Consider the following 14,158-nt stretch of genomic DNA (forward strand, 5'->3'; position numbering starts at 1 on the left):
AGTGCGGAAAAATGTCGACGAATTCGGTCCCACGTTCAGCTCGGATGTGAATACTAGGAGAGATCAAAACTAAATGTGATCGATGGTACGTGCAATGAAAAGTACAAAGTATACTTGTGCATTACTTCATGTTCTCTCAATGGTTCATTGTAATTTCCGACGAAAAGAGGAAACAGCCGAAAAAAGGATTGGAATTCTTTTCCCGGAAAAACGAATGTGATTTTTGTGATTTACATGATTGTGATTTGTTTTTTCTTCTTTACAATCCGGCCAATGAACGTGAGCGACCGGAACTCGTGAATTTTTCCCTGGATTAAAAAAAAATAGTTATTTACACATACATATATATGGATATATATATATATATATGTATATATATATGTATATATATATAAATCAGAACACAATCTTTGTGTCCGTAGCACTGTGATGAATATTTTGATAGACTATAAAAAAAGAATAATTATTATTATTATCATTATTATTATTATCATTATTATTATTATTACGGAATAACACTATTTCTGCGTAGTGAACATGTCGTAGATTTAATCGATTCTACTAATACGTCGTGCGAAGAAATATAATAGTGCGTAATTTACTAATTAGCGCCAGATTCATACGTTCGTTTTTAGAATCGTTTAAGGCAAATGAAAAGTGACACTCGCGTTTTCCTTTATTTTTCTAATGACGTTCCACGTGGATTACGCGAAAAAAATGTGCAAATGGTTGCGAGAGCTTATATTCAATTGGCGAATTTTTCACATATGCTTTACGTGAAGCAATTATGATGTTTATCTACATTCAAGTACATATAATGAAAATTAAATATATTACAAAAAAATTTAATTGCAAAAAAATTGCATCTGCAATATTTTGCAATAAAATTCTTTTGCAATATCTAAATTTAATTGCAAAAAAATTACATCTGTAATATTTTACAAAAAATATTAATTTTTCTTTGCAATGAAATTCTTATATAATATCTCTTTTTATTTATATACTTAATTGCATAATTTTCAATTGCTTCGTACTGATCAAAGACAGGGTGAAAATATACATGTCAATATTTTTTTCTTATTAATGTTACAAACTGAGTCGAATTTCGCTGAAAATGAACTGCCGAAAAAGAGAATAAAAGTTCCGTTACCGTTTGTGCTTTTTGGACATCACATATGTAAAAGCAGCTTCTATTATCCGAAAAATTGATCCTAATATAGAATAATCCTTGATTCATCAATGGGATTCATCAATGGGGAAAGCGTGAAATTCAAATTTTTCTGAAACATTTAATTATCTGGGTTCGTATTGTAAGATAACGAGATACAAAACAGTTGTACGTATAATAAAGAGGGACTATTTTCAATTGTGATTTTCTAATGGAGCAATTGAATAATCATATATAAGCATATAGTAATCAAAAACATAACTATATACATAATTTCGGTCATAAAAAACATTTCGATGCTTCGATATTTCCTTCCTTTTTATTTGATTTCATATTTATCTCATATTTAAAAAAAAAATGAATTTCTTTACAAACGATTTTAACCATGTAAAAAAATCCTTAGCTTTACATTTATTTTTTTTTCAATAATGTACTAAAGTCTTTCATAAGGAGATACATATTTAGAAGAGAGAGAAATATATATATATATATATTTTAAAACATAATATTTTAAAAATTTTATCAATTTTTCTCTTAAGAGAGTAAAAGAGAGTTTTTTACATGATCAAAATTCATTTTATTTTTTTTATTTTATTTTATTTTTTGTTTTATAAAATGAATGCGATATTACGTGTAATTTACGTGTTTTCGTTCATAAGGTTTCATTAATAAAATGAAAAGAAATAGGTTTCGATTTTTTTTTGAGAGCAGAGAAATATAAATAAATTGTTTTAATTATATCGCAACATCGATATCGAGTTTGCAAAACACAATCAAACAATGATTTTATCTCGCGCATTCTTTTTTTTATTCCTGAGAAAGATTACGTCGTGTATAATAGATCTCTATAATGGATCGATGATGACAAAAGTGAAATTCATGCAATCTTTTTTGCAATCCGCCAGCTCGTTTCGCTAGACATGCGTGTCTTTTAGAGATATTGTACAGGATGACGGTGAGGACGGATCACATTCCTCGCTTTAACGAAAACGATTGTAAGCGTTGTTCAATACATTTTGTCGATGTTTCCTTTTTGACAAATAAAGTAGAATGTCAAGATTAATCGTTGTGGTAAATCGACCGTTAAAGTTTACTCGAGGAACAAAAGTCCTGACGCGGGATTCGTAGGAAAAAAAGTTTCAAGCAGCGCGTATCGTAGAACATATATTAGTGAATGGCAAGGATATGTATAGATATAAATATATATCACTGCCGTATAACACACACGTTGTACATAATTTGTACAGGGTGATGCATGAAAAGTAGCCCGGTGCCTTCGTGTCTCTTTCTCTATATGTATGTTTGGGCGACAACGAAAGTTTTATTAATAGTAAAAAACAAAAAAAATTAGCAACAAAAGATGAAGAAGAGAAACATTATTTAATAAGATAATTTTCCAAATACGACATATTTGTTACTCCTTTATTATTGATAAAACTTGTCGACATTTCGACGCTCTAAGACCTATCTATCTTTTCTCGCATCACCCCGTAAAATAGACGACCATTTTGCGGTGATTGTAATCGATTTTAGCTGTATTTTTCTGGCTTGGTCGAGATCTTGTTAGTCAAGTTCACAGAGAAGTAAGCAAATACATCAAACGATATGCATGGAAAACAATAGATTGTGTAACATACCTTGAATACCTTAAGTGCTTACAGTTACCTCCTATACGATTTCTTTTAATCGAGAAGTTTTTACTTCGATGTGTTTCTTTTCACATTTCTTTTATAATATAATATTTTTAAATTTATTTTAGATTTATAATATTTTTAAATTTATAATTTTAGCTAGAATATAAAAAAGAAAATTGAATTTCTATTTAGATAATTAGGTTCAACATAAAAAAGGCTTGAAGAAAAATATAGACAGTTGCTCAACCGAATCAAAATTTTACGATCAATGAAATGCATATACAATTTTTTTTTTTAACAAATTGAAATATAAATTACTATATAAATTAATTTGTTGCATTATTTTGCATATAAAAAAGATGAATTATCGAAAAATCGAGAGATGATTTATGAAATATAATATATTACATTATTACATTATATTTTGATACATTCGAATACATAAAATATTTTATAAAGTATTCATCATTTTATAACAAAATGCTATTAAACATTGCTATTAAAATATTGTTGATTTATATAATCGTTTTTGAAAATTTCAAATGTCTCATGCGCGTATTCTATTTGTCTAGTGACAGCGAAAATAAAAACCAATAAATAGGCAAACCTGTATATACAACCGCAGAATACATATGATAGAGAAATGAATCAAACAAATATAATAAAATGTAATGGACGCCATATTGTTTTTTTCATCGGCCAGGATTGGTTGATTTTTCTATGCACATTATGCGATTATAAACGTATATCTAGATAAATTTACTTAGCGTATAAAAATATACGTATAATGAAAGATTGAAAGATTGAAGATTAAAATTCAATCAGTCAGAAGAGAGAAATTTTAAATTCTCTTGTTCTGATGAATCAAATTCCAATCTTCTATTTTTGCGTAGTTTGATACGAGCTTTAGCCTCTGCATTTTACATGAGCAAGCTAGATACGTGAATATTATTAATTATAATTATATTAAGGATGTTTTGTATGTACAATCCCAGCAAAAAGTAGCTGAAAATCAATATTGACGAATATCCATTTTGTTTGGTGTATTTTGAAAAATTGCGTAGAATATTACAATTTGATAGCTACGGTGAAGAGATGTATTTTTTAATATTTATTGCGTTTTTACTGAAATATTCCGAATTTTGTTAATCGAAATGATTAACTTTTGGCAGAGAATTTCGCCTTGTGACAGATACATGGCTAACTTTATTAAATTATATTTAATATCTTTTTAACCAGTTAGTACTTGTATGATATTATTTGGAATGCTACGCAGCTATTTGATTGGTTAAATGAGGTCTTAAGTCAACCTCGGACCAGACTTAAGACAATCTTAAATATAAGATCGGACTATGAATACCGGCCATAGAGTTTGAAAACCCTTGGAGGCCAAACGAATCCTTTTATCGAGTGCGCGTTTCGCGATTGTTAGTTCCAAGGTCCGCCGGGGGACGCGCCACGTGGGCCCCGAGACTCGAGAAGCGCATCTGACTCGCAGCGCTGTCCTGATTCCTGATCAGTCCTGTCCAGTCCTGCAATCGTGTGGCTTTCTCCGCTAGTCGCGAGCTGACACCGATACGCGTGTGTTTGTGCGACCTGGGGATTCGAATGTGGAAACTTCCACGTGTTATCGCTACGCACCGAGGTCTCGCGCGACGTGTCTGTCGCGTTTCGGGAATGCACGAGGCGCGAATGATAATAAGGCTAACGACAGATCTCGTCTTTACGGGACGCTCGCGATAACGTAACAACATCGTCTGTCGGATCCAGCACGGACTGGGAATTGGGCGTGTGTCGCGTATGAGAAGGCAACGCGCGCGCGCGCGCGCACACATACACACACACCCGCGGGACACGCACGCTGGGCTTTTGACGGATCCGTGACTATTCGCCCTGCAATGGCGCCTGGCGACTCGCCTACTTTCTAAGCTCGCGGTGAGAGGGGCCGATCTGTCTCGCGTTCCACAAGCCGGATTGTCGGACACTGCACGTAATCTACCCTACTGTTGAAGACACTCCGGAGCTCGGAAGAGTCCGCGTCTAGAGTCCTCTTTCTCCCGACCGAATATAATAAACGTGCGCGCGTGCAATCTGCCCCTGGCGATGCATCAGCCTCGCGACAGGACGCGCCAGGAGTCCAGGATATCCGGAGAATGTGCGGCACCGCCTCGGGGCCTCTCCTCGCGGATGTGATCCTTTCGTCATCGCGGCTCATCCCCCTTCGCGACAACCGACCGACGATCTCGCGGCCTGCCCCGCGGCCCCGCGCTCTGTTGTCATCGGGACGACACAGCTGACATACGTCTCGCAGTTATGGTACCCTGGTCTTACGAATCCTGCCGCTGTGTTTCGTAGATCCCTCGTTGGAGATGCCCGACACGCGGATCGATCTACGACGGTGACTGAACAAGTCTGGACTCTCTCGATACCTCTCGACCGTTCGACGCCTAGAGACTTAGCTTCGAACTGTAACGCGTTCCCTGGTGCGAGTCTTGGTGCGGCGATTTCGCTCGCGTCGTTAAATGCGAACGACGACGTGTATCGTGGGCAAGAAATCACCTTCGCAGGATCGCGTAGTCTCGGGATAGGGACAAGGACGAATCAAACATGGGGAACTGCTGCAGCAACCCGATCGAGGAGAACGATAAACCGGACAGGATCGTCAACCCCATCGAGGCGGTCGCGTCGCAGGTGAATCCGGTGCCGACCCCGCCGCCCGATCCCATCAGGCCGATCCCGCAGATCCCGGATACGGACATCGCCACCGCAAAGATATTCGTCGCTCTCTACGATTACGACGCTCGCACGGACGAAGATCTGAGCTTCAGGAAAGGGGAGCACTTGGAGATAATCAATGATACCCAGGGCGACTGGTGGCTCGCCAAGAGCAAGAGGACCAGGCAGGAGGGCTACATTCCTAGTAACTACGTCGCCAAACTCAAGTCGATCGAGGCGGAACCGTGAGTCTCGTTGGCAGCCTCAATTAAATCACTTTAGGCGATAACGTTTTATCTTCGCGTAGCACGGAGATCATTTTTAAAACTAATACGCATGTTGCGTGCGCGGTAACTATGTATACGCACAGAGAAGAATGTATATTGTATTCAAGTAAATATTATTTATTTTAAGTATCATTAGTTTGTATATCCGCAAATATATCATAAGTTCATCACAAAAATTGAATTTAAATTTTATGGAATATATTCTGAATTTTAGTAAGTGCAGTATTTTAGTCAAGAATATTAAATTAAAACAAAAATTTGCTTACTATAAGAGTTGACGTAAAGTAAGTTTGATTTTTCTTTCATGCAATTTTACAATATTCTTGAAGAGAAAATAAATTCTTCTTTTGAGTACATGATAATGAGATTTTCTAACACTTGCGATGAGTTTATTTAAAGACTATTATCAAGAATATATTCTTTGTTGAAGAAAACTATTACTTAAAAAGAGAAAAATAAACTGAGTAATCGCTTTTCTTGGCAGTAGAATGATATTTTTCTCTGTGCGGTTAATATTTTATTACAGTCGACAAACAGAAACCCCGAAAGTTTGATCGTATTGCTATGATTCTTTTGCAAATAATGTCTTTAAAAATGGTGACTCGCGCAATCGAGAATTGCTAGCGATTAAGAGGAAGGAGAGAGACAGGTTCACAAATGTCATAATGCTAATTTGCATTTGCAGATGGTATTTCAGGAAGATTAAGCGAATTGAGGCCGAGAAAAAATTGCTTCTACCGGAAAACGATCATGGCGCGTTTCTGATAAGAGATTCCGAGAGCCGACACAACGATTACTCCCTTTCAGGTAACGTCATTCGAGGATAACGATAATAGAAACTGCCGGTCGTATCATAATGGATGACCGCTACGATATCGCATAAATGAATAATAATTGAGTCGGGAACGTGAAAAGTAGCGCGCGATCTCTACTAGAAAATTGCGAGATGGTCGTTTAAAGCGCTAGAGTGGGATGTATCGGTGATTGTTTGCGTTGCAGTGCGAGACGGTGACACGGTGAAGCATTATCGTATCCGCCAATTGGACGAGGGTGGCTTCTTCATCGCCAGGCGAACCACTTTCAGGAATCTGCAGGATCTCGTGGAGCACTACAGCAAGGATGCGGACGGCCTGTGCGTTAATCTGTGCAAGCCCTGTGTGCAAGTAAGTTTCAACAAGTAGCCGATCATCACACACGATCGAGTCTCTCGGTGCAACATCGACAATTGATGAATAATGATGAGTTACGAGAACGGAGGAGGAGTTTAGACAGGACTTTGCGTTTATAAACATCGTACATTCGGCTGTGGTAGCGAGAGCATCATTTATTGCCGAGTTAGGCAAGTCTTTATCGATAAAGAAACGATGAATTGAATTTATGTAACGTTAAACGCGCTTTCATGAAAGAGCCAACTTTGGAATTCACTGATATTGAGCGGGAATCGTCGAATCGATAGATATTAGATAAGTCTTGGTTAAAACGTGCAACAAGAGCAGCACACAATGCGACTTTAAATTGTGACTGAAATCTTTTTTTTAAATGCACACATACACGCACACGCACACGCATACAAATCGAAGCGGAAATTAAAAGCCGAGATCTTTTATTATAGGCAAATCTCGATAAATCTTTTTTTATATTCATTACTTATATAATAATGACATTATACAAACTGTCTAAGCTCCAACAATTTTTGCAAAAGCAACAATACGATCGATATTTGCTCGTCCCCTCCCCCCCTTTTCGATTATGATAATAATCACGATCAACTGTATATTATTATTATTATTATTAATATTAAGATTGATATATTTTTGCCATTCTTTTCATTATTATTTTTCTACAGTCTTTCATTATTGTTATTACTGGCGATACTTTGAAACGAAGTATTTAAAGATATAACACATTTTATATAAAGAAACGTTTCTCCAATATCGATTATACGTCAGGAACATCTATTACTATCTGTGATTCTCGAATTCAGTTTCTTCGATTTTGAATAATCGCGAGTAAATGAGATTTAATAACACGATAAAAATGAAATGTAATTTTTAAATTTGTATATTAGAAAAAAAGAAAGAGAGAGATATATATATATCAGAGATTTTTGAGAAGCACTGATAAACTAATTTATTTACAAAAGTTTAATGTGTCTGAATAGATTGTGTTTGTTTGTCTGTTTATTGCTTGCCCTTCCTCCCGATGGATTTTCTTGGTAAATTGAATGTCCTAATATATGCCATAATACATCGTTTTTTGATTCTGTTCTTTTTCTCGACTTTTTAAAAACGCTTCTCCATTTAATTGCGTCTGGCCTGTACATACAAGCACAAGCCCGTTTTATACGGGATTATGTTTCAGAAGCAGTAGATTGTCATTCACTTAGAGATATCTGATATCGTGTAAAAGCTCTCTGTACACATTCGATGTAATTTCATATATTTACAACAAGTTATCACAATTCACTTAGCATCCTAGTGACACCTCGCGAGAGGTGCAATGTATAGGTAAATATTCAGAATTGAGATTGGCAGCACACACGAAAGAAACGACGGCCTTTTCTTCCAATGCAAAACGTCGCTCTCTCGCCTGTGAATAACAATTTACATACGAGATCTTTTTTTTAAACATACATGTATACAATCAATCTCTGATGTAAAAGCGAGTCAGCTCGAATGTATGTGTGTGCTCGAAATCTATATCTATATACAGGATGTCCCAAAAGCGTTTGCGTACACGTATCTCTTATTTGAGAAGCAAACGTAAACTAGCATGCTATTACGTTTAAATTATACAGGGTATGTTGTAGCGATCGGCAAACTTTGTCAGCGTGTTTGGAAAATAATTTTAAGCAAACAAATTTATGTACATCATGAATCAATTCGACTTTTATCGAGAAAGTTTATTTTACTTAGTCCAAGTTATATATATTTTTATGCTTTAATTTTATAATGACCGATGTGTAGTGTAAAAATACTGGCAAAATTACTGGCAAAATTTATCGATTTCACTCCGAAAGTATGTATATACGTGTTTCTGATGCGATTCGCGTAAATAACAACGTGCTTCTTAGCCACGCAACATATTTGAGACATTCTGCATATTATCATTATATCGTTCACTATTTCATTTTCCTCTCTCTTCGTCTTTTTCTTCATTTCTCTAAAACGTATATCTCTTTATTGTTGGAACGATTTTGCGATCGTATTTATTCATATCCGGGATTTTGACTGTTACTTGACAGAATTGCAGAGCACGGAGAAACATGGGTTTGTATTCGCGAAGGCAAAAGAGTTAAGCGCTAGTGCTCTTTTTTCTTTTTACAGTGTGCGTAGAATTATCCTTTATATATGCTTGGCATAGATTTTTTCTTATCTAAAAAGGAGACGGAAAGACCGAGAACTCTCTCGTCACATTAAAAACAGCTGATAAGATACAAATGCCAATTGCACAATTGAGTTTCAGAGTTCCCTGTTTCAATAACGGCTTATTCTCGATTTGGCTTTGCTCGACAGGTTGAGAAACCCGTAACGGAGGGCCTGAGTCACCGTACACGGGACCAATGGGAGATTGATCGTTCGTCGCTAAAATTCCTGAGAAAATTGGGCCAGGGACAATTTGGCGAAGTCTGGGAAGGTTTGTGGAACAACACCACGCCAGTGGCGATAAAAACGCTCAAGCCGGGTACCATGGACCCGAAAGACTTCCTCGCCGAGGCGCAAATCATGAAAAAGCTCCGACACGCCAAGTTGATTCAATTGTATGCTGTGTGTACGATGGAGGAGCCGATCTACATTATCACGGAACTGATGAGGAATGGCAGTTTACTGGAATACCTACAAGGTATGCAAGGTACGTATTTGACTTCCTCATTGAGTCTTTCACTGACTCTCACTAAATGTTGTCATTCAAAATGACAAAGTTTGAGCAACTCTTTGCAAATTCTTAAATTGTAATCAAGAAAGTCTGTGAGGTAATGTTATTCAAAAATTATCGATGATTTTAAACATCTTATTCTTTAGAAATATTCTTGCTAAAGAAATTCGAGCTTTATTAAAAAGCTTTAAAAAAAGCTTCGAAAAATACTACCTCTAAAGAGAACAAATCTATTTCTCATCGTTTTTTTTTTAATATAATGCATATTTCATTAATTCTGCAATGTGCCGTCCCAAAATATTACTGCAAAATCGATAAAGCTAGTACTTATATATAGTCACGTCTTTCTATTGGATTATCGTTATAGCGCAATTATGTATAAATTTATTTTACTTTTTAGGAAAGGGTAGAAGTATAAAATTGCAACAACTGATCGACATGGCCGCGCAAATAGCTGCTGGTATGGCATACTTGGAGTCGCAGAATTACATCCATCGAGATTTAGCTGCTCGTAACGTTCTCGTAGCAGACGGAAACGTTGTTAAAATCGCAGACTTTGGCTTGGCTAGACTTATTAAAGAAGATGAGTACGAGGCTAGAATAGGAGCACGCTTCCCCATCAAGTGGACCGCGCCTGAAGCCGCCAATTACAGCAAATTTAGTATTAAATCTGACGTATGGTCGTTTGGTATTCTCCTTACCGAATTGGTCACGTATGGCAGAATACCTTATCCAGGTGAGTCCTCTGCCCTAAGCATTCTTTTCTCTATACATTTTTCATGAAATTGTGTAACGTAAATGAATTTGTACAAAGTTGAATTTAAAATTGGATTAATTTAAAAGAAAAAGACAAATGAAAGATATAAACTTTCTAAGATTTCTAAGATTTAGTGATATTCAGATCTGTTACAAAGAGAATGCTCGAGAATTCAGAAAATATCAGTTTATAAAATCATCATAAAAATTGCATCTCATTTCTCAATTTATAATTTTGAAGATCCTGGCATCATGAGGTCAAGTTAATAAAATGTAAACATGTTTTTTTTTTCTTCAGGTATGACAAATGCTGAAGTTCTTCATCAAGTGGAGCACGGTTATAGAATGCCAAATCCACCCAATTGTCCTGAGACGCTTTATAATATCATGTTGGAATGCTGGAACAAAGATCCTATGAAGAGACCGACGTTCGAGACACTTCAGTGGAAACTCGAAGACTTCTTTACCATGGAAGGTTCTGAATACAAAGAAGCGTCTGCGTATTAAAGGACATTTCTTCGCAAAAATGATTCTTCCTTTATATTACCCTATTTTTTAAAAGCGGCGATCGATGTTGTTATATCGATGGCGATCATTATGATCTTCATTGATCTATTTGCGACGCAAGTTTTTTGAAAAAATATCGTGACTTTTATACTCGAAGGATCTTGATTATTTTGTGGACGATAAATGATAGTATGATTTTATTTAATATAATTTTTTTCTTTTTCTCTATCTTTTCTGTTTTTTTTCTTTTTTTTTTTACATTCTCGTCTTCGCCCATTGTATCTGCCATAAACTCTCGAAGATTAATATTTGTATATTTTTACTTATATGACTTGACGTATACATTGGCATTTTGATATGCTCTATCAGGAGCGCGACGACGAGGTTTTAGATATCGTTTTAAACCGCAGTAAGAATGTTATACACACATAGACGTTAAATGGCCTTTGTAAAATCGTTTATAAGTGTCAGTTAATGTGAGGTAGCGACCTCGATCATTCGGGTAGAGATGACAATTCCGAATGATGATGCCGCGCAATCGGCAATAGTAGCGATGTAATATATTCATGTGTACGATATTGTATACTTTCCGTATTACAATTCCCGTATGCATTACGAAGAGATGATCAAGAGTCAATCTTTTGATAAAACTACCGACAATTAAAAGGACAAAATGACGGACCACGGATGCACAACTTTATCATTCCTTCTCGCTCGAACGTGACGATTCGGAATTTATTACGACGAATCTTTATGAAACGGATATACGAAAGTTTCGCCGACGAAATAATCTCGCGCTTGCATGTATGTGCGAAGATTGGGAATTTATTAACCGGTCCGTCCAAGAGAATGCGGAAGACTGTGTCCTTGCGGCGACTGCGTCGAACGACGTTATGCTCTTTCGTCTATTTGTCACGAAACGATTAGTACTGACTCAGCTAACTGCCAGCTAACGTTTTCTAAAGTACACTTGTTACTTGTAACGTATAAGATCACTTTCCGGAAGTACGCGAGAGAATATGCATCTGCAAATGCACATTCAAATATCTGTGTATCGGGAATGTTTGCTATGAAAACGTGGAGAATCAGTATATTGTCAAATATTTTTTAAGTATTCCGAAAAGAAAATGTATTTACATCACATTGTTAATCTTTTGTGGTCTCAAGCCGGGATATTCCTGGCACACGGGTTACCCGTTTGAAGGTATAGTATGATTTTTTTTTATATTATCACACTCGCATCAGATCAACTGTAGAATTATGCTAAATACTTGGATGACACAACACAATTGTCTGTTTATATAAGAAATAAACGTAGTTTATCGCAAATAGTTTGTTACAACAAGAGTTTAGATTCTTCCGGTTTTATATCATTTGTTTATTTTCCCGAAATATATTAAATATTATACATTTATTATATTTATTAATTTTTGTACATTGAAAATGAACCAGTTGCACATCATGCGAATGTAATAGACTAAGGGGAAATATGCCACCGGCTGGCTTCAGACCGCAAAGAATTGATCATTATTCGGCTATCCATGTGTGTTATCTCGAATTTATCATTTTTATATATTTTTATATATCGTGTTTAAACGTTTTATTATACTCATTTATCGCGCGATTTTTCACGTTAACGAATGCGTGACTCGAATAATTAAAAGTAATAATTATTATGCGAATAAAAGTAAGTGGATATTAAATATACTTCATATATGTATGCATCTATAATGGTAAATAATGTAAAATTATATATAGATATTTTAGCAATACCTTACTCTCTTTTAATACATGTGCGCACGCGTGCGCCCTACACACACACACATATACACATACAAAGATATGTATGGAATGTGCCAAAAAGTCATCGCCATTCCTTTCGCCTATACATTCTACGACGAATTTTAAGTCGATTTTTATTGCAGTAAAAATTTTATTGTGAAGATTCTCTTTGTGGTTTAAAAGTTGCATTTTAATAAAGTATCTTAACAATAAAATGTCAAAATAATGTGCTAGTAAAAATATTCTAGAACTACTCTAGAAAAGTCGATTCAAATTTCGTCAGAGAATATGCCTCGGAGATTTGATGCAGATCTCTTATTAAACACTCTATACACATGCATCTTCTGTTCTGAAGAGGTCAGAGCTGTGTTAATAGTACCAAATTGAATTTCAAAGAGGTGTGCTCACAGGCGGTATCATTAATCATACGATAAATTTTTATAATATTGTTATCACTTCTCATATCAATTTTGTCGTAGAAAATATGATTTCCTTCAATAAGTACTACTCTAAGTTGTAGAAAAAAAATTTTTAAATTAGTCAAGGAGAAAATACATTATTTGTAAGAAAATTGTAACAAAACGGATTGAATCATATAATTGTTCACTTTGAGAAATTTAAAAATTTTCATATATCGCCAGACTGTATGCAGAAAATTATCCAGAGTTATCATTTGTAACGACACTATATTAAGAACTAATTAAGATAAAGAGACTATATATATATTAATATATATATTATATATATAATTATATATTATATTATATTAATATATAATATATATATAAAATTACTATATATATATATATATATATATATATATATATATATACATATATATATATAAAATTAAGAAATGCAACGATTACAAGCACAAAACGGATGAAAGTTTACTGGAGCTACTTGTTAATCTTTATCCGGACAAAAATTTTTTCTTATAATGGGAGAAGAGAAAGGGGTGATTTCGTTTCCAATAATTATGTATAATAGAAACCTGTGGCGAGTGAAAATAAAAATATGTTAGATGTATAAGAGAAATAATCGACAAAATAAACGCAACAGTTTTGTTTACGAAAATGAGATCATTCGAATTCCGATTGTCAGATATCGAAACTTGTGTAAGATAAGGATTATTCCAGATAACAGTTTATACCAGATGTCTCGTTTTAGTGGAAACAACTGAATTTTTCATAAATAAACTTGATATTCTACAAAAACTGTGTTGGAGAAAAATTTTAGAAAATATAAATTAGTAACACGAGAAAGTAAAAATAAAAAATAATATAAGCGAAAACAAAGAGTCAAATTTAGAGGAACAAATTATTAGTTGTCTTTATTTTAAACATTTTATTCCTTTTCGAGCCTTTTTCAGAAACTTAATTGTAAATAACTAAAATCTATCTTACGCTTCTATAATTGTATCCAAAAACGCA

The 14,158-nt window shown here is 34.9% G+C and overlaps 1 protein-coding gene across 2 annotated transcripts; it reads left to right on the top strand.

Annotated features, from left to right (window-relative positions):
• The first annotated feature begins 4,299 nt into the window (after positions 1 to 4,299).
• LOC105257753 (tyrosine-protein kinase Src42A) lies at positions 4,300 to 13,149 on the top strand. 2 transcript variants are annotated; one of them, XM_011268598.3, is made up of 6 exons: positions 4,300 to 5,762; positions 6,490 to 6,611; positions 6,804 to 6,967; positions 9,320 to 9,647; positions 10,081 to 10,416; positions 10,735 to 13,149. In XM_011268598.3, exons 1-6 carry the CDS (start codon positions 5,410 to 5,412, stop codon positions 10,941 to 10,943), a joined length of 1,512 nt encoding a protein of 503 aa, XP_011266900.1. In that variant the 5' UTR covers positions 4,300 to 5,409; the 3' UTR covers positions 10,944 to 13,149. The 2 variants fall into 2 exon arrangements, with proteins under 2 accessions (XP_011266900.1, XP_011266899.1); XM_011268597.2 differs by having other exon boundaries at positions 4,301 to 5,762; positions 9,320 to 9,656.
• The last annotated feature ends 1,009 nt before the right edge of the window (positions 13,150 to 14,158 follow it).

This window comes from Camponotus floridanus, unplaced genomic scaffold (genome assembly GCF_003227725.1).
Source record: "Camponotus floridanus strain SB8 unplaced genomic scaffold, Cflo_v7.5 scaffold2, whole genome shotgun sequence".
NCBI classification, from domain to species: Eukaryota; Metazoa; Arthropoda; class Insecta; order Hymenoptera; family Formicidae; genus Camponotus; species Camponotus floridanus.

What these genes read in the sequence shown, in the direction of transcription:
- LOC105257753 (XM_011268597.2), top strand. Translation starts at nt 5,410, where the DNA reads ATGGGGAACTGCTGCAGCAACCCGATCGAGGAGAACGATAAACCGGAC. An exon ending in AAGTCGATCGAGGCGGAACC is followed by an intron (nt 5,763 to 6,489) that starts GTGAGTCTCGTT and finishes TTGCATTTGCAG; the next exon opens with ATGGTATTTCAGGAAGATTA. An exon ending in CAACGATTACTCCCTTTCAG is followed by an intron (nt 6,612 to 6,803) that starts GTAACGTCATTC and finishes TTTGCGTTGCAG; the next exon opens with TGCGAGACGGTGACACGGTG.